The 27,948-nt window shown below is 42.3% G+C and overlaps 2 protein-coding genes across 3 annotated transcripts; both read left to right on the top strand.

Annotated features, from left to right (window-relative positions):
- The first annotated feature begins 165 nt into the window (after window positions 1-165).
- Window positions 166-4,322, top strand: LOC130389817 (uncharacterized). Its single transcript, XM_056599772.1, has 4 exons — window positions 166-673; window positions 923-1,507; window positions 2,973-3,557; window positions 3,804-4,322. Exons 1-4 carry the CDS (start codon window positions 166-168, stop codon window positions 4,256-4,258), a joined length of 2,133 nt encoding a protein of 710 aa, XP_056455747.1. The 3' UTR covers window positions 4,259-4,322.
- A 20,328-nt stretch (window positions 4,323-24,650) lies between these two features.
- On the top strand, window positions 24,651-27,288 carry LOC130389373 (interferon-inducible GTPase 5-like). Of its 2 annotated transcripts, XM_056599129.1 has the most exons (3): window positions 24,651-24,731; window positions 25,433-25,980; window positions 26,237-27,288. In XM_056599129.1, coding segments are annotated over exons 1-3 (1,221 nt in total). In that variant the 5' UTR covers window positions 24,651-24,729; the 3' UTR covers window positions 26,908-27,288. The 2 variants fall into 2 exon arrangements, with proteins under 2 accessions (XP_056455104.1, XP_056455103.1); XM_056599128.1 differs by lacking the exon at window positions 24,651-24,731 and having other exon boundaries at window positions 25,146-25,980.
- The last annotated feature ends 660 nt before the right edge of the window (window positions 27,289-27,948 follow it).

Genomic DNA, 27,948 nt, shown 5'->3' with positions numbered 1-27,948 from the left:
TTTGAGTTGTGTATTTTCAAAATCTGCTGGCGTTTCGCAAATCGCGTACCCAACCTTTAAGTCTAAATTAAAATGCTCAGGCCTTGCCTTACCTGCCAGGCAAGAAAGTGAATAAACCCTTCATTTTGTATTTCTTATTCATAAAGGAATGCAGAGGGATCAAACATGATGGAAAACAATGATACAGACTCAGCTGTATCAATTATCAAGAAGTATTTGGAAGATATGAATAATCCACTGCACATTGCTGTCACAGGAAGGAGTGGAACTGGAAAGTCCACCTTTGTTAATGCCTTCAGGGGGATAGACAACAAAGATGAGAGAGCGGCCCCTACTGGTGTTGTGGAAACGACCATGAAGCCTGAGCCTTACCCACATCCAAGACACCCCAATGTTACATTATGGGATCTCCTGGGAGTTGGAACCCCCAACTGCCCAGCTGATCAGTACATGAAGTACGTTGAGTTTGAAAAGTTTGATCTTTTTATCATTGTATCAGCTGGTCACTTCAGAGAGCATGATGCCATGCTGGCTAAGGAGATCAAGAAAATGGGCAAGAAGTTATTCTTTGTCCACTCTAAGATTGACCGCAATCTACGTGATGAAGAAAGGAGGCAGTGGGATTACGATGAAGAAAAGACACTTCAGGAAATCAGGGACAACTGCATTCAAGGTTGGGTTTATAGGTTAATATGACTGTGAATGTGAATTATTCCTCACGTTTTTCAAAGGACCACTTCTCAATGTTTCAGTAAAAAAAAAATATATATATATACTTGTCTATAAATACATTGCTTGAATTAGGTCAAATATATGTATATGACTACGCTACGCTGTATCTCATTACAGTCCGATAGTTTATACATAGTCCCACACGCCTTTCTAACCACATTAAGTTCAACCTGTATTCCATTTCCAACAGGACTTGAAAAACAGGGTGTGGCGTCTCCTCAGGTCTTCCTGGTGTCTAGTTTTGATCTCCATTTGTACGACTTCCGCGCCCTCCAGGAGACCATGGAGAGAGAGCTTCCTTCACACAAGAGAAATGCTCTGATCCCTAAGGATATTCCAGTGAACATTGCAATCACAGGAAGGAGTGGAACTGGAAAGTCCACCGTTGTTAATGCCTTCAGGGGGATAAAAAACACAGATGAGGGAGCGGCCCCTACTGGTGTGGTGGAAACTACCATGAAGCCTGAGCCTTACCCGCATCCAAGACACCCCAATTTTACATTATGGGATCTCCCGGGAATCGGAACCACCAAATTCCCAGCTGATCAGTACCTGAAGTACGTTGAGTTTGAAAAGTTTGATATTTTTATCCTTGTATCAGCTGATCGCTTCACTGAGGCTGATGCCAAGCTGGCTCAAGAGATCAAGACAATGGGCAAGAATTTATATTTTGTCCGCTCTAAGATTGACCAGAATCTAAAAGCTGCGCAAAAGAGTCAGAGGGAGTACGATGAAAAGAAGACACTTCAGAAAATCAGGGAAAACTGCATTGAAGGTTGGCTTTCTGAGTTAATATGACTGTGAATATTTTTCAAAGGAGCACTACTCAATGTTTTCAAGCAACGTATATAAATCTATATATATATATATATATATCAGTGCCGGCTGGTAGTTTTTAAAGTGAGGGAGGAAGGACCGTGCGCTTGGCTGCCATGGGCCTGCTTGCACTGTTGGTGTATGGTGGCATAAGAATGTGAGACTCAAGTTGTTTCAGGGTGTTTTGGTGAACTACAAAATAGTAGGGAGGGATAGTTATGTGAATACATTTGATACAAAGCCACCAGTGGCATCACTGTAATTTGAAAGCTGGTGGGCAGCATGTATTTGAAATGGACTACAAGGGCAGAAGGAAAGGATGCAAAGCCCATTAGTCAAATCAGGCCTACTCTTGATTTGTAAAAGTAAATAAAAAAATCTGGGCCTATTTTTGCCCTCAATGACTGAAGTTATTGTCTGTAATTTAGCTATGTTTATTTTCAATGACAATTGTTTTAAGAAAAGACTGACCAAAAGTGATGCCATTTAAAATGCATCATGCTCTGAATCATTCACCCTTTCCACAATATCAAACAGAACGGTCAGAGTAGCAAACTAGTAAAAGAACGAGAACATTATTCTAGATTCAACCTGATCTATAGGCATGGTGCCTAGCAAGGAAAGTCGCATAGCAGCACCAACGTGAACTTGACACTAGTGGTGGCGTTTGGTTGCCCTATCAAGATTTTTCACATCAGGGAAACCATGAACAGCCCACGCTGAAGATTTGCCATTATTCATTAGCAAACAGGAACAGCAATACAGTCGATTGCTAGTAATGCTACCAGTAAGCCATGAGTACCTAGCAAACCATGTAGCACCCACAACACTGAAGTTGCCATTACTTTTGGTGATCTTGATTTTGCGAAGTGGTCTACCTTTTTCTTTGGTTGCTATCTTAGCACTGTAACTCAATGAATGGAATGCTTTGTGTAATTAAACATGAACAATGTCCTCTGTTTCCATTGTAGACTGGCTGCCAAATTCGTGCTCACCAATTTGGCAGCCGGTACAAATTTGGTGTGACACCGCCAGTACTTTCTGGGAAATGAATGGGAGTCAACGGAGGCTGAGGGAGGACCTTCCTCCCTGAAGTAATTGTCAAAAGGCGATAGGCGGTGCTAATGTCCCTTTACCCAGGGAAACGAACATTGTATATTCAAAGGCAATAAAGTAGTCATATTTAATTCATTACAGTAGTCTGGGCAATCTACAATTTTTATTCTCAACAATGTTAAGGAGGATCTTCCTCCCTCTCCTCAATGGAGAAGCCTCCACTGATATATGTATGTTGCTTGAATTAGATCAAATATATGTATAGGACTATGCTACACTGTATCCCATTACAGTCCGATAGTTTAAACATGTATTCCCACACGTCTTTCTAACCACCTTAAGTTCAACCTGTATTCCATTTCCAACAGGACTTGAAAAACAAAATGTGGCATCTCCTCAGGTCTTCCTGGTGTCTAGTTTTCATCTCCACTTGCACGACTTCCGCACCCTCCAGGAGACCATGGAGAGAGAGCTTCTTTCACTCAAGAGAAATTATCTGATCTATAATGATCTTCCACTGCACATTGCTGTCACAGGAGAGAGTGGAACTGGAAAGTCCACCTTTGTTAATGCCTTCAGGGGAATAGACAACAAAGATGAGAGAGCGGCCCGTACAGGTTTTGTGGAAACGACCATGAAGCCTGAGCCTTACCCGCATCCAAGACACCCCAAGGTTAAATTATGGGATCTCCCGGGAATTGGAACCACCAAATTCCCAGCTGATCAGTACCTGAAGTACGTTGAGTTTGAAAAGTTTGATTTTTTTATCCTTGTATCAGCTGATCGATTCACTGAAAATGAGGCCATGCTGGCTCAGGAGATCAAGACAATGGGCAAGAATTTATATTTTGTCCGCTCTAAGATTGACAACAATCTAGAAGCTGCGCAAAGGAGCCAGAGGGAGTACGATGAAGAAAAGACACTTCAGGAAATCAGGGAAAACTGCATTCAAGGTTGGCTTTTCTGAGTTAATATGGTGACTGTGAAAATCAATTATTAATCACGTTTTTCCAAGGAGCCCTACTCAATGTTATATATACTACTCATATATATTTTATGTTACTTGAATTAGATCAAATTCATGTATATGACTCCGCTATGCTGTATCCCAGTACAGTCCAATACAGTAGAGTTTATACATGTATTCCCACACGCCTTTCTAACCACATTAAGTTGAACCTGTATTCCATTTCCAACAGGTCTTGAAAAACAGGAAGTGGCGTCTCCTCAGGTCTTCCTGGTGTCTGGTTTTGACCTCCAATTGTATGACTTCCCCGCCCTCCAGGACACCATGGAGAGAGAGCTTCCTTCACACAAGAGAGATGTTCTGATATTAACCCTTTCCAACGTCTGCAAAAGCAACATTCAAAAGAAGAAAGAGGTTTTCCGTTCACAAATTTGGCGCTATGCTATAACGTCTGCAGCTGTAGCAGCTGTACCTATCCCAGGGATTTCCATTGCTGCTGATGTAGGCATTCTGGTCAAGGTTCTTCGGGACTATTTGTTTGGGTTTGGTCTTGATGAAAAGTCGCTGGAAAAACTTTCCAGGGATACAAATATACCATTAGATGATATAAAGCCAGTGTTGAAATGTCTTTGTTCTGGAAAGAATGTAACTAATGAGCTGGTTGTCTGCAATCTGGATCATTGGTAACAGCAGCTTTAGCAGCAGAGGAAGGTTCCCGATGGATCCCTTTTATTGGAATCCCAATAGCTAGTGCACTTTCTTTCACTTCCATTTACACGTTTTTGAGGTCTACTCTTAACAGCCTATCTGTTGACGCGGAAAGTATTCGGACAAAGTTCCTGCTCAAAAAGGCTCTAGCCTTTAGCGATCAGGAACAATGAACGCTTCAACTGAAGCAAACCTTTGAAAATGCAATAAGGGAAAACTCAATTCAATAGTCATTAGTAGAAAGTGTTTTTGTTTTGTTTTGGTTATAACGGTTTTAATAGGCATGATATGTCCAGGCTTGTATTATCCACAGCAGAGCTAACAGGGCCAGTACCAAGGGGCCCGGGGCCACGACAGGGGTCTGAACCCAAAGTCCAATGTTTATATAATAAATTTATAGTGATGAATATATATTTGTATGGTCACTTGAGGAGAGAATGGATACATTTAGTTATATTCTAATAGATGACAGCTTTATAACAATTAGCCTACAGCTGCTGAGATGGATAACAGGGAGGCATAAAAATAACCGATCTTATTTCTCTCTTTCTATTTCATCTCATTATCAATACCATTATACATTTAACTTACGTACTTAACTTACTTACTTATCTTTTTGTTTTTACTTTGAATGGGAAGGCCATCAAGAGCATGAGCAAAATAGCGGCTTAATTTTCTACGCAAAAAGTTACAGGACACTGACAGCTAACAGCATGCAGCTTGCTAGCAACAATGGAAAAGCATGTGCAAACTCCAAAGCAATGTTATAAACGCAATAACCACTGGTTGATAACATGTGACATGTTCCATCAACCAAGCCAAAGGCAAAGCCGGGCTTATTCCGCTTAGCCTTGCTACTTTCAGCTAGAGTTACGTTCCATTAACGTGACTTAAAGGTCAATTCCGGTGTAAAATGGATTTGGGATATGTTTTGTATGATAACGAGTTTGAACGTTCGTTTTTGAGTACAATAAATGCATATAGACACATTCTTCAGTTGGCTATTATTAGCCGATTCTATCAAAACGCTATATCTTGGAATGATGGGGGCATGTGTTGCCCAGAGCTTGCGTGTTGCGTGCTGACGGATGTCACAATCTCTGTGTTCGTCAATCTACCTATCGAGTCTTAAAATCAAGATGGCGTTGACGGGTGATCTACTGATGGTATTGCGTGTATAAAATGTCCTTATTAATAAACAATCTCTACACCGACAAAGTTATCAACGCCTCGTTTTATATGTTAAGACCCTTATTATACTACCAAAGAAGTGTCGGGCTACTTGTAGCCTTTTAAGTGGTTTCAAAAAAATTATTTAGTTTTTACCATAACACATGCCCCTATCGTTCCAAGTTTATAGAGTTTTGATAGAATTGGCTAAAAGCAGCCAACTAAAGATGCGTCTGTATGTGTTTTTTGTGCTCCAAAAAGAATGTTCCAACTCGTTATCATACAAAACATATCCCAAATCTATTTTACACTGGAATTGACCTTTAAGGGAATCTCCGCTAAATAACCATGGAAATGTATCCGACCAAACTAACCTGGTCGGTACCAGGCTTACTGTCAGGCTTACTTGATCGGTGTTTCAGAGAATTTCTTTTTGGTACTCCTCCTTTGGGGAACCAAGTGGTCCATTTGTTATGACCAGGTCACTGATATCTTTGCAACACAAACAGCGAGGAGGATTGACTTGATCTATAAATTAAGTCCCTACAATCTTAATTGGCTTAACACCATGACCAACATTCTGAAACATCCATTAACATCCACATTTGACTCAAACAATGTTAGGCTTACAGCCGATGTAAATAGTTGCGAAATAATGTTCTTGTTGTTCATTTACTTGTTTGTTTCTCTGACCGTTCTGTTTGATATTGTGGATAGGATATTAGTGAATGATAAAGAGCATGGTGCATGTTAAATGGCATCACTTTTTGTCTTGTGTCTTCATTTTTATTAAAACAATTCGTAAAACACAGCTTCAGTCATTGAGGGCAAAAATATGCCCAATGATAGGCCCAACATTTTTTTATTTCGTTTTACAAATGAAGAGTAGGCCTGATTTTACTAATTGGCTTTGCATCCTTTCCTTCTGCCCTTGCAGTCCATTCAAAGACATGTTGCCCACCAGCTTTCAAAGTACAATGCTGCCCCAGGTGGATTTGTATACATTTTATTCACGTAATTATCCCTCCCTACTATTTTGTAGTTCACCAAAACACCCTGAAACAACTTGAGTCTCATATACTTATGCCACCGTATGCAATCTACATTGCAAGCAGGCCAATGGCAACCAAGCGCACAGTCCTTCCTCCCTCACTTTAAAAACCACAAGCCGCCACTGGTTGTATGGAAGCATATATGTAAGGGATAATGCCCGACGAGGTGTCCATTATCAGGAATTAATGGACGACGTGGAGGCGTGAACCGTCCGACGCGAAGCGGAGGACGGTTGCCTCCGCGAAGTCCATTAATTCCTGATAATGGACACCTCGAAGGGCATTATCCCGCTTATACCACGGTCACTTACCAACGGTGACCAAATTAAGACCATTAATTTATATTTTCATGCGTTTTACCATCCGAATATAAAGTTTTCCACAAAACATACATTTGTTTGCCTGGTTACGCCTGAGGGTCTGACTAATACCCGGAACCACCATTACACGCCCGTTGGGTTCTCATGCAACGGAAACGTTGTTCACTCCTCCAGTAATTAGGACGGGCCATAGCTACGACTTTAGAACGGGAGGTAGCGGGAGGTATTATAGTCCGCTCAGCTTTGTTTTGTTTCCCGTTGCTATGGTTACTACTATTTTAGAGACGATACGCCCATAGACATCTTATAGGTAGACGGAGCATCGAATACTACCGCCTACTGGCGCTGACGAGACGCGGGGCCGCCATCTTGGAGTGGTCATCCGCTCCACTCAGTGTAATCCGTTTGGCTGGAGCAATGAACTGTCAGCGCATTTAATTACTCATACCTCACTGAATACCACAGATTTTCATGCGGTTTTTTGTCATACGTGTAGCTATGATAAAGGCCACATGGTTTGGCGTGTTTTATTATTCAATACTAATTATACCAATAGTACGGTAATGTTAAATCGTGCATGTGAAAAGTAATCCCCCGATTCCTATTATGGATTGTCCGCCGATTTGAGCAGGAATACGCTGAACAACAGCCCGGCATCCTGTTTATGCTGCTGGTGCTGCTCCCGGTTGACCACTCCAAGATGGAGGCCGTATTTCTCACGTCCCAGCAGCCAATGCTCCGTCTACCTATAAGATGTCTATGGATACGCCAGCTAGCGCATTAATTGAGAACGGTAAACAGACAATTTGACAGAACTACTTGTCCAGGTGTCCGTATATCAGGAGTTAATGCACACCCTGCATCCAATCAGAATCGAGTATTCCCGCAGACCGTGGTATAAGTAGCAATATTCAAATGGCAATGCAATTTGCAATTTGCAATTCAATAAGTAATTACGTTATGCAATTGACAATGCATTATGCAATTTCATAATGTCATTTTTAAATACGTTATCCAAAGTGTATTTTAATATGCAAAGTGACAATGCAATCCTCAATTAAATTTGCAAAAGTTATAACAATAAAAATACAATAACATTTTGTCAAATTCTTTGAGTTCCTTTATTCAAATTGAAAAGCTATAGCGTCCCCTTGATTGCAATCCACTTCGCCACGCTCCGTGTGTTGCGATATTCAAATGACATTTCAATCCGCAAAACGGAATCCAAAACGGAATCCAAAACGGAATCCAAAGCGGAATCCAAAATGGAATCCAAAGAGGAATCCAAAAAGTCAATATGCAAAGTGGCAAACGTATCAGCCAATCAGGGTCTGGGCGGGAACTACGAGCAAGGTACGTTTTATTACTCTGTTTTCTGGGAATAATTGATGCAAGCAGAAACCAGAAAACAAGCCGTTTTTTCGTTTTTTCGTTTTGACAAGAAAACGAAAATCTAAATTTCAGTTTGTTTATTCGTTTTTTGGTTCTTACTGAGCGAAACGAATTTACCCCTCAATATCTTGTTTCCGCCGGTGGGCGGGTCCTCTTATTGGCTAGCGTGCTTCATTACCCTGTGCTCTTCATAATAAAAGTTCTTCCGTTTGATAATGTCGACAAAAATATTACTGTATTATAGACACTAGCAGACACAGAGGACCACACCACCCACAGTCAAGACTGACACGGCTTCAAATAACAATAATAGTTTTCATAATCATTTGAAAATGAGAACTTATGAAGTTATGATGACTTCAGTGCAGTTGATGTTTAGCCACAGTTAATACATGCAGAGTAGACCTGAGGGCTTTACTACGACATCATTGTCCGGCTCTGAACTATGCGCTCTGTGCGCGTTCACATCAATGGAGCTGCGATCGCGGGCTGCTGATTTCCTCACAGCCTGAGAGCTATGAGGAATACAAGTGATTACAACACATTTCTGACAGCTGAACATTGCGCAGGGCTCTCCGTGAGACGCACGGTTTGACACTTTCAAAATGCGTGCAGTATATACGCCAAATGACCATTTCGCGTGCATATGATACGGAAAAACCCAGCATTAACTACTGTGGAGGGCGGATACGTCCATTTCGCGTGCATATGATACGCAAAACCCAGCATTAACTGAATGGGAAATGCAATATTTTAGGACAGATTCACCATTAAACGTGTTTCTAATGACATTTCTAGCGAGAAATGTACTTTTTCCTTGAATAATCTTCAGTCAGTGAATGTGTATGATCTTTATTAATCTTTATTATCTGAATGGGAAATGCAATATTTTAATAATACATTTAATAATACATTTAATTTAGAGGCGCCTTTCAAGACACCCAAGGTCACCTTACAGAGCATATAGTCATCATAAATAAAAGACATTGTGGAAAAAATAAATAAATAAATAAATAAACATAAAAAATAAAAAATAAATAAAACAAAAACAAGACAAAACAAAACAAACAAACAATCAGAACAGTGATCAGTTAGACGTTGTGTGCGAGTTTGAACAGGTGAGTTTTGAGTTGTAATGACCGATTCACCGTTAAACGTGTTTCTAATAACATTTCTAGCGAGAAATATACTTTTTACTTGCATAATCTTCAGTCAGTGATTGTGTCTGATCTTTAGTTTTATAGTTATTAGGAAGATTTTATCGGCTCGCTCGCATGTTTCAACAACGTCAGGTTGTTAGGGACGCTGCTTTCGCTAAACTAGCAACTCACGTGTTTCCTGCGTTTGTGTTATTAAACCGTTACTTTATGTAACTTTTAATGATATCATCTTGTTAGAAACACGTATATCTGAGAGCCAACCCAGTCGCCAAAAGCATACGTTGACAGTGTACGTTTTCGTGAACACTGGATTACGTCGCATTTTAACATAAAATAGCGTGTTATACACACACACACACACACACACACACACACACACACACACACACACACACACACACACACACACACATACACACACTGCATTTCGCTGCTAAATAAATAAATAAATACTAAGGCAGAATAAAGAATAAATTCATTCATTATCATTCAACTTCAACATGTGTTATTACAGTATAGTGGTGGAGGGATGACGTATGTTGGCCAACCCGGAAGTGAGCGTCGCCCTGGGTTCCCTTGACAAAAAGCCAACGGGTTTTTCCATTTGATTTTGGATTATTGCAGAAAAATTAGCATCTTTGAAGCACCTCCTCAAAAACTGAAAATAAATAAAAATAACTGTGCTCCAAAGAAAGAAATGTAAACCAATGCATTCCGAATGGGAGTGTTTCTCCGATTTTTCCATGCTACACAGAACGAAATGTAAAGCCATGCAAATAAAGACTTCATGGTCATAATCATTTAAATATCATTAATCTCCTGAGGGTGGTATTCTATTTTTTTCAACGGGGCTGCATCCAGTCACTTGACCGTCATGGTTGCTATGGTGGTTGTTATCGACCAGCCCCTCTAATCCTTACATGGCTCTAAAAACCACGCGGCAAATGAGCTGCCGTAAACTGTGTTGTATTTGTCGTAAACTAGGGTCCGATGGTTAAAAAATAGACAGATATTCCAAGGTATCCTTAAAAGGCAGCTTGGATGTTTTTATTTTTTGCAGGTTAGACTTCTTCTATAACCTTATTTTTGAAAGCAAAACACCAAGCTCATTGATTTAACGAGGCAGGGTTATTTGAAACAATTTATTAAATAAATATTTATGAGAGGTCATTCCTTCTCCTGAGTTTTCTTCCTATTTATGGCTAGTGTACAACCCTACTGTCCACAAGCATCACCCCCCCCCCCTCCCCATATGGATTTGGAGAATTGTTGCCACGTCCCAGTGGTGGAGGTATCATATATATGAAAGAGGGCATTCAATTATACTACAATGATCAATTAGGAGGCCGAAGCCCTAAAGGAAGTGATGCAATAGGTGACGGGGTCGACAACATTTAAGTAAGCTTTACTTTGAGGTCTCTTATATATCAAAGGGGGTCTCAAAGGACGAATACGCTTCAACCTGTGGCTCCAGCCCTACAGGAAATGACTCAGCAAGTGCTCCATCTCGTTGCACCTGCACCCACTGGCTCGCTTGCAAGATTTTGGCCTGAAGTTCTTCCCAGACCTACACCGTAGCCATCCAACCTGCATATCTGAGAATCAGGCCTCTCTTTAATAATGACAAAAATGTATGAGAGAAATACACAATAACTTTTGTCTCATAAGCGGCGTGGTGCCGGCTCCTTTTGACCTTTTGACCCCAGACTTCTGGGGGAATAGCTGAATCAATTCAAGTCAATCAGAAGCATTTAAATATCTTCCCGGTGGCGTAAGAGAGCGAACAAGGTGTCCTTCAACATCATTCAGGCGATTGCAACGGTGCCAAACATGAGCATATTCGAACATGTTTAATGGTAGTAATTACCTGTCGAAATTGGAGGCCTTAATCAATAATGAGCAGCTATTGATTTGCTTCCCGATAGAAATGTGTGACAAATGACATGTTATTTAGCATCTACACGTTGAGCTGAGTCCAATGACACCAAGCATGACACTCTAGAAAATGGTAACATGTATTTTACATGGTACACCTAGGTCTAGGACATGATCTTGGTGTAGCAAGAGGGCGAGCTTGATCTCATTGGACTCAGCTTAACGTGTAGATGCTAAATAACATGTAATTTGTCAAAAATCTCCATCGGGAAGCAAATCTATAGCTGGTCATTATTGATAAAGGCCTCCAAAATCGACAACTAATTACTACCCCGAAACATATTCAAATATGATCATGTGTGGCACTGTTGCAATCGCCTCGAAACGTAGATGTCAAAGGACACCTTGTTTGCCCCGTTACGCTACCGGGAAGATATTTTTATACTTCTAATGGATTGATTCATATTTTAAGGTTCTCGGAGTGAGACTTTAAGCGGCTGCAGCAGAAGTGTTGAGACGAAAGATGATATCAAGACATTTATAGAATATTCCCATTCACATTATGATTCTTCGTCATAACATCCGACCAAACATCCTTTACAGTCACCGAGCGAGGATTATGAAAGTCCAGGCCCCCCCTTCCTGCACTCGGGGTCCGACTGGGCCAAGTTTCGGGCAGGAAGGGCCACCCCTTCCTGCCCTCGGGGTCCGACCGGGCCAAGTTTCGGTGCGGGGGTCCCAGTTAGTCCTTAGAATAAGGTATTCAAATTTCAGGGCGGTAGGATCTTCCTATCTCAAAAACTGTTTTTCCACCACATTCTGAACCATTACGGTGCGGCCACACCAAACGCGTTACTCGCGTTGGATAACGCGAGTAACGCGCCTAACCTGACGCTTGATCATTGTGGGGTGGTTACTCGGTTCAACGCTTCCAACGCGTCAACGCGCCAACGCAGCTAGATGAGTCCATGTCCATAGAAGTGAACGGAGCGTTCCCTCTTCGTCATAACTATCAAACCAAACAGCCTTCACATTCGCCGAGCGAACATTATGAAAGTAAAATGCACATTTCTCGCTAAAAATGTTTCCATAAACGCATTTAATAGCGTAACTATGTTACTATTTCCACCCAGAATATAGAAAAATGTCGGCCGTATGCTTCTGTCCAAGCTCACTACTCTCGGCCAGTGACGTCGGGTCAAGCTGAACGCTGATTGGCTATCGCGGCCAAGCGTCACGCGTTGGAGCGTTGAAAGTTTAGATTTCTGAACTCCGGGCGTTGGCGCGTTGGGCGCGTTACTGCGTTTATGTGCGTAATTACGTGCGTCTGACGCGCGTAACGCCCCTAACTTGACGCTTCATCGCATGTAACGCGTCTACGCGCCTATACCAATGGTTCCCTATGCAAAAATGCCGAATTTTGACGCCCCTAACGCGAGTAACGCGTTTGGTGTGGCCGTACCGTTAGGTCTTGCAGGTAACACACTGAGGGGCTTTGTCCAAATGGCAGTCCATTTGGGAAAACTTTTTTTCTCTAAGGGCTAGAACTCCAAATCTTGGATATGTCGTTCTCGGGGGCCCCGGGAAATGTGTGTAAACATTTTAGCATCTCTAGCTATCTCGAAAAGGCCGGAGAAGGGGCGTGACCTCCAACAGTACAGTAAATGTACATAAGACAGAGGTTAGTTTCTAGTCCCCATTTTTTGTGTGATGGAGCTGTACATTTGTGGCTTAAGGTGTGTAGACACAGCTGGCCTGTGGCCACGTTTTTGAAGTCTGGGGTCAAAACGTCAAAAGGAGCCGGCACCACGCCGCTTATGAGATAACAAAAAGTTAATGTGTATTTCTCTCATAACTTTTTGTTATTGTTAAAGAGAGGCCTGATTCTCAGATATGCATGTTGGATGGCTAGGGTGTAGGTCTGGGAAGAACTTCAGCGAGCGAGCGAACCGCTGGGTGAGTTGCAACGAGATGGAGCACTTGCTGAGTCATTTCCTGTATGGCTGGAGCCACAGGTTGAAGCGTATATGCGTCCTTTGAGACCCCCTTTGATATATAAGAGACGCCAAGGTACAGCTTGCTTAAATGTTGTCACCTATTGCATCACTTTCTTTAGGGCTTTGGCCTCCTAATTGATCATAATAGAATGCCCTCTTTCATATATATGATACCACCACCACTGGGACGTGGCAACAATGATCCAAATCCATATGGGGAAGGGGGGGGGGGGTACTTGTGGACAGTAGGGGTGTACACTAGACATAATTAGGAAGCAAACTCAGGAGATGGAATGACCTCTCGCAAATATTTATTTAATAAATTGTTTCAAATAACCCTGCCTCGTTAAATCAACATCGTTCAACATTTTGAACGGGATGTGGGCAGGACGTCCTGCCCACATCCCGTTCAAAATCCACCCAGAAGCAGCCCAAGTTTTAGCAGCGAAATGCATTGTGTGTGTGTGTGTGCGTGTGTGCGTGTGTGTGTGTGTGCTTAACACGCTATTTTATGTTGAAATGCGACGTAATCCAGTGTTCACTAAAACGTACACTGTCAACGTATGCTTTTGGCGACTGGGCTGGCTCTCAGAAAAACGTGATTCTAACAAGATGATATTGTAGCATCACAGGGTTCGGGAGGAAGGGGCGGGCCTTCTGAGAGGGGGTTCCGGGGTTTCCTTCCGGGCGGGAGTTTTGGTTGTTGTAGTTTTCCGGTGGAGCCTGTCCGATTGTGGAATCCAATAAACCTGCTATCAAGCTTACTTCGCTCACTACCTCGCCTGTGGTTATGACAATATCATTAAAAGTTACATAAAGTAACGGTTTAATAACACAAACGCAGGAAACACGTGAGCTGCTGGTTTAGCGAAAGCAGCTCACGTGTGCTAGCAACCTGACGTCGTTGAAACATGCGAGCGAGCCGATAAAATCTTCCTTATAACTATAAAATAAAAGATCAGACACAATCACTGACTGAAGATTATGCAAGTAAAAAGTATATTTCTCGCTAGAAATGTTATTAGAAACACGTTTAACGGTGAATCGGTCCTAAAATATTGCATTTCCCATTCAGATAATTAAGATTAATAAAGATTATACACATTCACTGACTGAAGATTATTCAAGGAAAAAGTAAATTTCTCGCTAGAAATGTCATTAGAAACACGTTTAATGGTGAATCTGTCCTAAAATATTGCATTTCCCATTCAGTTAATGCTGGGTTTTGCGTATCATATGCACGTGAAATGGACGCATCCGCCCTCCACAGTAGTTAATGCTGGGTTTTGCGTATCACATGCACGCAAAATGGTCATTTGGCGTATTTACTGCACGCATTTTGAAAGTGTCAAACCGTGCAATCTGTACGCATATTGGTGAGACTGGGTTGACTTTTCCCTGAACTTTTAAACGTTGCAAACGTGCAAAACATATATTATATTTATGTGGCATTCAGTCCAATGCTTAAAAATATATCTGTGGCATTCAGTAGGCCAATACTGTGGTAAAGTGTGCAAAGTATAAGTATGAATATTTGATGGAGTATGAGTAAGTGTTTCCTTCTGTTACATAGATAGAACTTTATCAATACCCTGCAGGAGAAATGTGTTAATGTTTGTCCCTATAAAACAATAATGGTAAAAAAACAAAACACAAAACATGACGGTAAATCTAAAGTCAAACCGTCCAATCTGAAGGCTTTACTTAACCACTCCCCCTACTCACTTCCACCAATGCAAAGCGAACAGAACTGAGTAGGGGAGGGCATAGCCCAACTAGTTTGTGACAGACCCAGAGGAACGCAACGCAAATTAAATGTGAACATGTATTGAGGCTTTAATAAAATCCCGGACGATTTGGAAATTTCACCCGGACGCATTTGATTCCTACCCTTCCACTGTTAAATAGCGGCCCAAATCGGTGGACGCTATTCTGGTAACTTCTCTGCGTGAGAAATACGAAGTGTGGCGTGTGAGCCTGTGGATGGGTTGAATTGCGTGTGTCTCACGGAGAGCCCTGCGCAATGTTCAGCTAGAAATGTGTTGTAATCACTTGTATTCCTCATAGCTCTCAAGGCGGCTGCATGCTTCAGCGTTGGTGTTACGTTGTTGCGCAAAATGTACTCAAAGCAATTCATGCTCCCTTTTAGGTTGCGCGTGTTGCGCGTGTTGCCAAGCAATTTACCGCCAGAACAGTAGGTGGAGTAATATGTGGAGTAAAGTTTTTCGTTGAAGACGACCTCGAGAATGACGTCTTTGTCTGTGGGAGTCGTTGGTTTGTTTATGTGCCAGATCGTGTTCTCCCCATACACAGTGAATGATGGCAACAGACAGAGGAACAGGGGTGATGAAGTTGTTGATCATTGGGGTTGTATAAATGTGCATATCTCTCTACATTTTAAAACGACATAATGTGTTGTTAAAACGACATCATGTCCAGACAGGAAGTAGTAACCAGACCAGCAGACCAATCACAGCCTTGCAGGCTGCGCGGCTCGCGTAAAAGCTTACGTAAAAAATGACGCGAGTCTAGAAAAATCGCCCGACGCACGCAAGACGTGAGAAGTCGCGCAAGGGGTGCGCAAGGGCCTCTTGCGCTTGCGCTTACGCTTACGTAACTGAGCATAAATCGGCCTTCAGGCTGTGAGGAAATCAGCAGCCCGCGAACGCAGCTCCGTTGATGTGAACGCGCACAGAGCGCATAGTTCCGAGCCGGACAATGATGTCGTAGTAAAGCCCTCAGGTCTACTCTATGGAAGCATATATGTAGCAAAATTCAAATGGCAATGCAATTTGGAATTACATTATGCATTTGACAATTCATTATGCAATTTTATAATGTAATTTGTAAATACGTTATTCAAAGTGTATTTTAACATGCAAAGTGACAATGCAATCCTCAATTAAATTTGCAAAAGTTATAACAATACAAATAGAATAACATTTTGTCAAATTCTTTGAGTTCCTTTATACAAATTGAAAAGCTATAGCGTCCCCGTGATTGCAATCCACTTCGCCACGCTCCGTGTGTTGTGATATTCAAATGACATTTCAATCCGCAAAACGAACGCTTTGCAAAAGATTTGGCAAAACGGAATCCAAAGAGGAATCCAAAGAGGAATCCAAAGAGGAATCCAAATAGGAATCCAAAGAGGAATACAAATAGGAATCCAAAGAGGAATACAAATAGGAATCCAAAAAGTCAATATGCAAAGTGGCAAACGTATCAGCCAATCAGCGTCTGGGTGGCAACTACGTCACTTGCTCGTAATTTCCTTGTTCCCTTCTAGTTCGTAGCCTATGGTCCATGGTCACCAATGGAGATTATTGATACGCTCCGAAGTTTGGCCGATGATGTGGAGAACAATCGTGTTGAAGACACAGATGCAGTAGATAGAGTGCGTGTTCTGGGAGATAGGATAGACGACTTATCCTCACTGGTACGTTTTGACGCCAGTGTGGTATACACAAAGATTTCCCAAGTGCTACAGGCACTGGGTGCGAAACATAGGGTCGGGAGACCCACCGTCTCCACCCACTCCTCACCTACAAAGCTCTCCACAACCTTGCCCCCAGTTACCTCTGCGACCTCCTCCAAGAATACACTCCCTCCCGCTCCCGCTCCCTCCGCTCAACCTCTGCTGGACTACTATGTATCCCCACATCACGACTTATTACGAATGGGTGCCCAGTCATTCAGCTGTTCAGCACCCAGGCTCTGGAACTCCCTCCCCCCACACATAAAACAGTCATACACCATTACAACCTTCAAGTCACAACTCTACTGTTCAAACTCGCACACAACGTCTAACTGATCACTGTCTTGATTGTTTGTTTGTTTTGTCTTGTTTTTGTTTTATTTATTTATTTATTATTATTATTTTTCCACAATGTGTTGTTTTAAACTATTTATGATAACCCTATGCTCTGTAAGGTGACCTTGGGTGTCTTAAAAGGCGCCCTTTAAATTAAATGTATTATTATTATTATTATTATTACCGTGGAGATACCCTTGGAGACTATAGAAAGTGACGTCCAGACGCTGATTGGCTGATACGTTTGCCACTTTGCATATTGACTTTTTGGATTCCTATTTGTATTCCTCTTTGGATTCCTATTTGTATTCCTCTTTGGATTCCGTTTTGGATTCCTATTTGTATTCCTCTTTGGATTCCGTTTTGGATTCCGTTTTGGATTCCGTTTGGCGGATTGAAATGTCATTTGAATATCGCAACACACGGAGCGTGGCGAAGTGGATTGCAATCACGGGGACGCTATAGCTTTGCAATTTGAATAAAGGAACTCAAAAGAATTTGACAAAATGTTATTGTATTTTTATTGTTATAACTTTTGCAAATGTAATTGAGGATTGCATTGTGTTACGTATTTTAGGAACACAAGCTGTATTTCCCTCACTTAACCAATAGGGGGTAGGACCAAACATATTACCCGTAAATACTACACATCCACAAGGGGAGCAAGACCTTACTGAAGGCTGCAATAGATACTTTAGCCACAGAGGGCAGCATCACAGACCAGGCGAGGAAAACCGAGGATTACGTCACACCGGTTCCTCTCCAAGTCTTCCGGTCCTCCGAGTCCATAAGAAAGCCCCCTGGCCATGAAAACAAGTTTATGTCTTGGATCAGCTAGGAGAATACTCTCGCACGTGCTAAGGCACATCTTCAATCTCTCTTTACTTCAGAGCATCAGTTTACCATACCGAAAATACTTTATACAAATAAAGTCTCTTTAAAGCTATTCCTTTGGATTCGACCCCTCTTTCCTGGAAGAACATTGCAATTGTCACTTTGCATATTAAAATACACTTTGAATAACGTATTTACAAATTACATTATGAAACTGCATAATGCATTGTCAATTGCATAACGTAATTACTTATTGAATTGCAAATTGCATTGCCATTTGAATTTTGCTACATATATGCTTCCATATCTATCAGCTGTTACGTGGGAACATACCAAAACAACATAATATGTAACCAGGCTCGTTCGGCTGCATATTATTAACCATGGCGGACTGGCTTGAAGATTATGATGAGGTGCATCTCACACAACATAAAAAAAAAAGGCAATCCAGGACGATTTCTCCCTCCAGAAGTGGTTTCTTTTAAACCACGTGTTGACTATTAGTGTGTGTCACGCCCAGCTTTGCCGTGCTGGATGTGCCTCTCTGCCTGCCTTGCTTGGCGTGTCATGGTTGTCCGTGTTCCGTGTCCGTGTTCTTTCTATCGCCACTAGGGGGAGCTGTCTCTGTTGGTCGTGCCGGGCTGATGGCTGGGCTGATTGAGCTGGAGATAAAAGACGCCTTTCCCGTCGGCTCGGTCTCTCTCACTACTGCTATGGCCTGACGGGGAAGGGCTGGCTGCATCTTCGCTCCTCATCTTTACCTCACTTTGCTTTATATTACATCTACTGATATGCACTACACTTTTGGTTTGGCTTCCCCTTACTGATAAGGTTTTGGCATTAGCACTTTAAATAAATAATTGTTCCATCTTTACAACCAGCGTGGCTCCCTTTGTTATGTCAGCTCTACTCGAGCCAAGTGGTCCTGACATAATGGGGGCTCGTCCAGCCGTATTGTAACCCTGAATTTGGTGGAAATTTGGTAGGTTTACTCTAATTCCCACTCAACAGCTGAGTGCGGTGTAGTCACGTGATCGGCGTTTACGTTTTGTGAATGAAGTCGGGGTAGGCGTAGTTTGGGTCTACCGGCTTCGGAACGCCGATTGTTTGATTTGGGGAGATCATCGCTGGTTATTCTTTGGTTAAGCTTGGTTTTGAGGAAAAATTGGGGAGCTTTCATTTAGCCACATATGGTTTTTGTTTGTTTTTTGAGAGGGGGAATGCTTTTCTCGTAGTGGAGCGACCAGTCATTTGGAGCCATTGTCGTCCCCATTCTAGAGCGCTTCCGCGCTGGGTTTATAGGCTGCCGTGTCACTGTTTCTGGGCCAGGGCACCGCTGTGGAGAACCGACCGCATTGGCTTTGTCGGGACGGCACGGGCTTCAGCAGCGTTTGGTGAGGAAATGATGTAATCATCCTGGTCCTTGGACTCAGTGCGAAGATAGGTTAGTGGGGGTAGGTGTTTAGGGGGAGGGTTCCGATTGGTCTGCTCTTCTGCGTGATTTGATTTCACTTTGCATTATAGTTTTTCTTTTGTTTGGGCTATGTGGTTAGATTATTGGATAATTAGTGGAAGACCGATGGTTAGTTCTGCTTTTGGATTGGTACATTGACATGTGATTGTATCATTTGTGGGCTTGTATAATGAGTGGATATGATGACTTTTTGGCTGCTCCATCAGAGAGGTTATTGGTAGCGTTGACAAAAGAGCAGTTGTTTTGTGTAGCAGATTATTATGTGATTGAGGTGACCATTCCAAAGAGGGCTAATAAAGATCAGTTAGTGGATTTCCTTCGGGAGCGTTTAAAGGAGAAACGGGTGTTGTCTGGGGTTACACCTGTAGACCTAACGTCATTGACGGTGCCTGACCAACCGTTGTCCAACATGAGTCAACTAACGTTTGATGAGCAAAAAGAACTTTTGCAAATGCAGTTAGAACATAAGAAATGGGTGGTGGTGCAGGAGTTGGAGCAGAAGAGGATCGAGGCTTTCGAAAGAGAGAAAGATCGATTGCTTGAGATGGAGCGGCTTAAGCATACCGAGCATGAACAAGAGCAAGCTCGAGAGCTTGAGCGCACCAGGCTTAAGTTGGAAGCTGAGGGTAGAGGCAGTGCCGGTCAGCATTCAGGATTGGGAAGTATGATTAAGTTCCTTCCCAAGTTCAATGAGCGTGATCCCGATGTCTTCTTTTCACTATTTGAAAATGTTGCTGAAAATCAAGATTGGAGTAGCGAGGATAAAACTCTGCTGTTACAGACTGTTCTAATTGGCCGGGCACAAGAAGCGTTTGTGGCTTTGACTTTTGAAGAAAGGAGAAGTTATGATAAAGTAAAAGAGGCTGTGCTGAAGTGCTATGAACTTGTTCCAGAAGCATACAGACAGCGTTTTCGCAATTTACGAAAATTCGAAAGGCAAACTCATTCGGAGGTAGCCAGGGAGCTCGCAAGTTTTTTCAATCGCTGGCTCACTGCAGAGGGTGTTGTTGAATTCGATGGCTTGCGTAATTTAGTGATGCTGGAACAGTTCAAAAACATAGTGCCAGAACGCATTGTTACATATCTTAACGAGCATAACGTGAAGACCGCAGCCGAGGCTGCTGTCCTCGCTGATGGCTATGTGTTGACTCACAAGAATCAATTAGCCTATGTACGAGACTACTCGCAACGGTATGACAATCGCAGAGATGACCGCGACCACCGCAAAGATCACCTCGACGTTGATGCGCAGGTGGTTCGTGGAAATGTGGGTCCTCCTGGAAGGTTGGTTTCTGTGCCTCATAGCAAAAGTGAAGAAGACAATAAATGTAATTATTGTTGGCAATTGGGCCATTGGAAAATTGATTGTCCAGCTTTGCTTGCACGCAGAAAGAGTAGGTTTACAGAAATGAATAGGGAAGTCAAGGACGTCGGCTGTGTGGCTTCGATTCCTGCTGCGCATTTGGATGATGAACCTAAAGGAACAACCATGTCTAACTATGCTCCTTTCATTACAGAGGGGTTTGTGTCAATTATGGGAGATGATCGTATAGTGCCAGTAAAAATACTGCGTGACACAGGATCATCTGAGAGTTTTATATGTCAATCGTCTTTGCCTTTCTCCTCTTTATCGGACACTGGGAGCTGTGTTCTGATTCGGGGAATTGGCCTTCATCCGTTTCCAGTGCCATTGCACAAAATTAAGTTACATTCTGGATTTGTGAATGGCGAAGTGATTATCGCTGTACGTCCGACTCTGCCTGTAGATGATGTTGACCTGATTATTGGAAATAATTTGGGGGGGGATTGCGTATGGCCTGAGAAGTCATGTCGTTTTCCGGTGGTGGAATCAGTAACTGCAGCATCAGCAGAGCCGGACAAATGTCTTCTGGATTTCCCAGAGATGTTCTCTGCCTGCGCTGTGACGCGAGCGATGGCTCGTGCGCAGACAGAGAAGTCGTTTGATGTGTCCAAGACTGGTGCAGGTAAAGTGTTTGTCCCAGAGTTACCACCATTGGCCGTGAGAGTTGACAGTGAGATAATTGGCGCACAGAAGAATGGTCCAAGTCTTGAGAAGTATTTTGCATTTGCCACTGATCAAGCCGAGCATGGGTATTCGATCAAGGATGGATTATTGGTGCGCAGGTGGTCACCTCAGGAAGACACGGGTGGGGCAGATCAGGTGTTGCAGGTGGTGATGCCTGTAGAGTACCGTGATGTAGGGTTGAAAACTGCGCACGGGGACGCGGCTGGACTTTTTGGGGTGAGAAAGACCTACGATCGTGTGTTGCAGCATTTCTATTGGCCACGTATTAAAAGAGATGTAGCGGGGTACGTTAAAGCTGGTTATACTTGTCAACTGGCAGGTAAACCAAATGTGTCCATTAAACCTGCGCCGCTACAACCCACTCTGGGCTCGCCATTTGGGGCGAAATACTCTGGTCCGTTCACTGTCCTGCGTAAAATCTCGAAGAGTAACTATGCAGTGTCTACTCCTGAGCACAGGAAGAGAAAACAACACTGTCATGTCGATCTACTAGAACCGTATTATTCCTCGCCATTGCAGGTGGTGGGGGAGATAACTGCGGCTAGTTCTGTGGCGCTCGCTTTTGGGGTGGGCGTGCCTGATGTTTCGCAGGTGGCAGCTGCGGATGGGGTGAAGATCGGGTGGTGAGAATGGCCGGTGTTGGTGATGGGTTGTAGGCCTAGCAGTTGTGCCCGCACGGTTAAATGGGTGAATGTGCCCAATAGGGTGTATGAGTCTTCCATTGTGAATTCATTATTTGGTTAGAATTTACTCATTGTGTTTTGGTGTTTTGGGATCGTTGGGCAGATACAGAGTCCCGTTAATATGGGCCTCTGTCCTTTAGGGGGGAGTGATGTCACGCCCAGCTTTGCCGTGCTGGATGTGCCTCTCTGCCTGCCTTGCTTGGCGTGTCATGGTTGTCCGTGTTCCGTGTCCGTGTTCTTTCTATCGCCACTAGGGGGAGCTGTCTCTGTTGGTCGTGCCGGGCTGATGGCTGGGCTGATTGAGCTGGAGATAAAAGACGCCTTTCCCGTCGGCTCGGTCTCTCTCACTACTGCTATGGCCTGACGGGGAAGGGCTGGCTGCATCTTCGCTCCTCATCTTTACCTCACTTTGCTTTATATTACATCTACTGATATGCACTACACTTTTGGTTTGGCTTCCCCTTACTGATAAGGTTTTGGCATTAGCACTTTAAATAAATAATTGTTCCATCTTTACAACCAGCGTGGCTCCCTTTGTTATGTCAGCTCTACTCGAGCCAAGTGGTCCTGACAGTGTGTCAGGGCCAGTGGCGGGCCGTACTATTAGGCAAACCAGGCATTTGCCTGGAGCCCCGGGCCCCCTAGAAGGTTTGTGGGGCCCTCAAACTGCCCCAATGCATGTATTTTGTCCCCATATTTATAATTTTTATAAAAATCTCTAATTACTCATGTTTTGACGATCTTTCCGTGTGCACCCCCATTCAGTCTGCACTACATGGACTATTCCATGTAGTGCGCACGCACAATGATGTCAAATTCAAAACAGTAAGCGGTGAGAGAGAGAGAGAGAGAGAGAGAGAGAGAGAGAGAGAGAGAGAGAGAGAGAGAGAGAGAGAGAGAGAGAGAGAGAGAGAGAGAGAGAGAGAGAGAGAGAGAGAGAGAGAGAGAGAGAGAGAGAGAGAGAGAGAGAGAGAGAGAGAGAGAGAGAGAGAGAGAGAGAGAGAGAGAGAGAGAGAGAGAGAGAGAGAGAGAGAGAGAGAGAGAGAGAGAGAGAGAGAGAGAGAGAGAGAGAGAGAGAGAGAGAGAGAGAGAGAGAGAGAGAGAGAGAGAGAGAGACATAAATCGAGTGAGACATAAATCGAGTGAGACATAAATCGAGTGAGACATAAATCGAGTGAAACATGAAGCGATCGTACGAAAGCGGGTCACATAAAAAGAAGAAGACCAAAGGCAGGACTTTCTTTCAAAGCTACCAAAGCTATCCAGCTTTTTTACAGCCACCGCAGTGTCAGCGGGACCATCGGAGGATCAAGAGCAGCCGTCAACGTCGTTTGCTGTCACGTTACTGCTCCTTTCCTTCCAAGTGGCTCTGGCTCAGCCAGTAGCGATGCTAATGACGTGTGTCAACAAACTGACGGAGATGATGCACAACTGGTAGTGAATATTTCTCACTCTCCTTCTTCCACTTCGGTTATTGAAATTGATGACAATAACGATAACAATGACTGCGAGACACATATTCTCGTGGATGACCCAGCACTCTGGCCCAAGCTGCTGTGTCTTGGGCAGGTGCACACATATTCTTGTGGATGACCCAGCACTCTGGCCCAAGGGCCGCAGATTCACAAAAGCATACTATTACATAGTAATGAAAAATGGTGAGAGGGTGAACAGGTCTTGGTTAGTCTACAGTGAAAGTGCAGACCGTGTTTTTTGCTTTTGTTGTTGCCTATTTGGAAAACAAAAACAACTGAGTGAGGAAGGATTTAAAGACTGGAATAACCTTGCAATGCATCTAATCAACCATGAAAGGTCTGAAGAGCACAGGAATTTTTTTGATTCGCGATTACCATTGTTTCATGTATTCATATAATTATGTTATTGTAGTTATAATTATTATAATTATAATATTGTGGCGACTCCTACCCCCCGGGGAGTCTAGGTAATCATAATGTTTGGGGAAAAGGGGTTTTATTGTCTTTAGATAACTTGTTTCTGTTATTAGGTTAAGTGGGGTTAACGGGTTTGGGGTCTTTATTGTTTGTGTGTAGTGTTATCCGGAGTCGTATGTCCGTCGGTCAGGTGTGCCGTGTTTCATGTTTGTGTGGGGTTCTGAATAAAGGCAGCTCTTGGGGTCGTGCGGTGTAGGCCTACTGAGGCACGAGAGTTGCGCCGCCATTTAAACCTGGGCTCCCGTCTCGTCCTTCCCGCGCTGCTCGCCACAATATAATACACTTAACATTCAGGGAAAATACACGACCTGGCCCTTAGACCAATATATTATCATCAGCTGTATTGTTAAAATAAATTATTATTGAATAAAAAATTGGAGTATTATTATATAGAGGATTAATAGCCAGGATTCCGTTTCCGATTTTGAGAACAGTTAGGCCTATACAGCGTCATAAACGAATACATGAGCAAATGTGAGCAAATTAATTCCAGTTGTGTTTTCCTCCTCCAGCCGTGGTTTCTTGGAAACCACTTGTGTTGACTTCCATCTCAGAGGCCCCTCCTACCCTCTGACTGCTGTGAGGGCTGTGAGGGCTTTCCTGTCACGCGCACATTCAGTATTTTAGAGACGCTTGTACCAAATCAACTTCCAAAGCATCGACATCAACAAAGCAACAAAATGTAAGTGCTCATACAAGTGAAGAATATCTAAACGAATGATATGTATTGATATTGTATTATATTGTAAGGGGTTTCTTGATGAGCTCCACTGCAGTTTCATCAACTTCAACAGAAGATCCGACATAAAGCTATTTAATAATTGTTTTATATTGCAGGCTGTATTAGTTAGCTTAGTAGTAATTACATTGAGGACATAAATGCATAAATCCGTGGATAAATGTATCAAACCAATTAAGAACTGCCTTAATAATCGATTTTTTATATTTTACTCTTAATTTGTAGATATTTAATTCTATATTTACCAGTATTGTGTTCACTTCTACATTTATTTATGCAATGAATGCTTGAATGATTACGGACATTTTCCATATTTGTGTATTTCTACATGTATTTATTCCTGTATTGTAAGAAAATATGTTGCAAGCATGGAGAAACACAAACACCAGCTTGTGACAATTTAAACCGTAGTGTGTGTGTTGTTACAATCATTTTTAGAATGAATATGAATCGAAAAAGTCTGCATTGTGTACATGGGAAAATGAACAGCCTATTGATGAACATCTTATAGCTCAGTATGTGACAGAAAGTAAAATGAGAGCAACATGACTGTGGTTCGCTTTCTGTGTAGTTCAGTGTTTCTGACCAACCTGTCAGGCGAGAATGAGTATAAAGACTGAATTTTGTATTTCTTATTCTGAAAGGAGTACCCTGGAATCAAAAGTGTTTGAAGATCTTGAAAAGGCCCTGGAAGACCTTGACTTGGTTTCAGCTGTATCGATGATCAAAAAAAAGTATTTGGAAGATATAAATAATATTTCACTGAATATTGCTGTCACAGGACAGAGTGGAGTTGGAAAGTCCACCGTTGTTAATGCCTTCAGGGGAATAGACAACACAGATGAGAGAGCGGCCCCTACTGGTGTGGAAACGACCAAACCTGAGCCTTACCCACATCCAATATACCCCAATGTTACATTATGGGATCTCCCGGGAATTGGGACCACCAATTTCCCAGCTGATCAGTACCTGGAGCGCTCTGGGTTTGAAAATGTCGATCTTTTTATCATCGTATCAGCTGGTCGCTTCAGAGAGAATGATGCCAAGCTGGCTCAGGAGATCAAGAAAATGGGCAAGAAGTTCTACTTTGTTCGCTCTAAGATTGACAACAACCTAAGTGATGCAAAAAGGGGCCAGAGGGAGTACGATGAAGAAAGGACACTTCAGGAAATCAGGGAAAACTGCATTCAAGGTTTGCTTTTTTATCAGCTAGTGATGTATTGAACAATATTTTACTCAATGATTCACCACACTTTTTTAAATATTTAAAAATAATATCTTTGACAATAACTGATGCAGTTTTACATGTGTTCATCGATACAGTTGAAAAATGTTGACATTGGAATGGATATGCTGAGTCCCAGAACAGTCTGATACAGTACAGTTTAAAAATGTATTCCAACACGCCTTTCTAACCACAAGTTCAACCTGTATTCCATTTCCAACAGAACTTGAACAACAAGGTGTGGCGTCTCCTCAGGTCTTCCTGGTTTCTGGTTTTGATCTCCATTTGTACGACTTCCCCGCCCTCCAGGACACCATGGAGAGAGAGCTTCCCTCACACAAGAGAGATGTTTTGAACAGGGGCATTCCTAAAGTCTGCAAAAGCATCATTAACAAGAAGAAAGAGGTTTTCAGTTCACAAATTTGGTACTATGCTTTAACTTCTGCAGCTGTAGCAGCTGTACCTATCCCAGGGCTTTCCTTCGCTGCCGATGTAGGGATCCTGGTCCGTGTTCTTACAAACTATTTGAATGGATTTGGTCTGGATGAGGAGTCCCTAGTGAAACTTTCCAGTGATACAAATACACCTTTAGATGATCTAAGGGCAGAAATGAAATGTCTTTGTTCTGGACAGAATGTCACTATAGAGCTTGTTTCGTTAATGCTGCATTCTCTACCACTTCTTACGGGGGAGGCAGCAAAGGAAGGTTCTAGATGGATTCCTGTTCTTGGAATCCCAATAGCGGCTTCAATTTCTTACACTTTCATCACCAGCTTTTTGACTTCTACTCTTGACAGCCTATCTGTAGACGCAGAAAGTGTTCTGATAAAGGCATTGGACTGGACATTTAGCTCCTTAATAACAGGTTATTCTGTAGCCGTTAGCAATGAGTAACAATGAACACTTAAACAAAAATAAAGAATGTTTAAAATTGCAATAGGGAAATAAGTAATTAAATAGTAAGTAATAGTAAGTGTCTTTGTTCATGTCTCTTGAGTTTATTTGAATTACTGTTGAAACATGACGCTGGGAAATTGATTGATTCAATATTGGTTTTAATGGCCATGCTATGTCCAGGCCGGTTTAATCCACAGCCGGGACACTATGAATACAATTTTTTCATTTTATGCCTAGAGATTACAACTTTACAATATTGCATTGTACTTACAATAGCATATTACTCTGTCTTTCTCTTTCATCTCATCAACAATATATCATATTACGAGGAAACTACATGTTGTATATATTGGGATATAAAAAATAAAATAATTTGTTTAATGCCAAGTTCCATTGTAATTCCTTTCCATTGGGAAAATGATTGCCTCAGTATTTATTTTAATGGGCATGCGATGTCCAGGCCTGATTTATCCAGAGCAGGGCCAAAGACAAAATATTATTGAAAGTAGATATTTCAACAGTCACCCATAGAGTGGCAGAGAAAGTCAATATTTTTTTAAAGTACAGCTTTATAACAATTACAGCCACTGTAATATACAACATAATGCCTTTCAGTAACATATTAATTCAAATTCTGTATTTCTCATTCATCTCATCAATACATAATACGTTGAAACAACTTGTATGTGTCATGAAATTTACATTTCTTGTTTCACTGATTCCAAATCTATTCGCAATTCCTTTAGCCAATTAACAGAACGATTATTTCCTTCCATTTTATTAATTTTAAAGTCATTTAAACATGACTAATAACATGCGGTTTTGTAAACATTCTAGATTTAAGTCTTCTTGGTACTGTCACGATCCTACTGTTGGGTAATGTTAAGCTGGTGGGTAACTGGTGGTCATGGTAACTGAGGGAGTGGCTCTCTTGATTGGCTTGGTAATAACACCTTGATTAATGTCACCTGTGGGATCCAAGATGGCGACACAGAGGCAAGATGGTGTCTGGATAGCTAGCATGGTGCCCAGTGGTTA

The sequence above is a fragment of the Gadus chalcogrammus genome, chromosome 9, assembly GCF_026213295.1.
Source record: "Gadus chalcogrammus isolate NIFS_2021 chromosome 9, NIFS_Gcha_1.0, whole genome shotgun sequence".
In the NCBI taxonomy this organism is placed as follows: domain Eukaryota; kingdom Metazoa; phylum Chordata; class Actinopteri; order Gadiformes; family Gadidae; genus Gadus; species Gadus chalcogrammus.
Note: the sequence above shows the minus strand (reverse complement) of the source record. Positions and strands in the feature narration are given on the sequence as shown.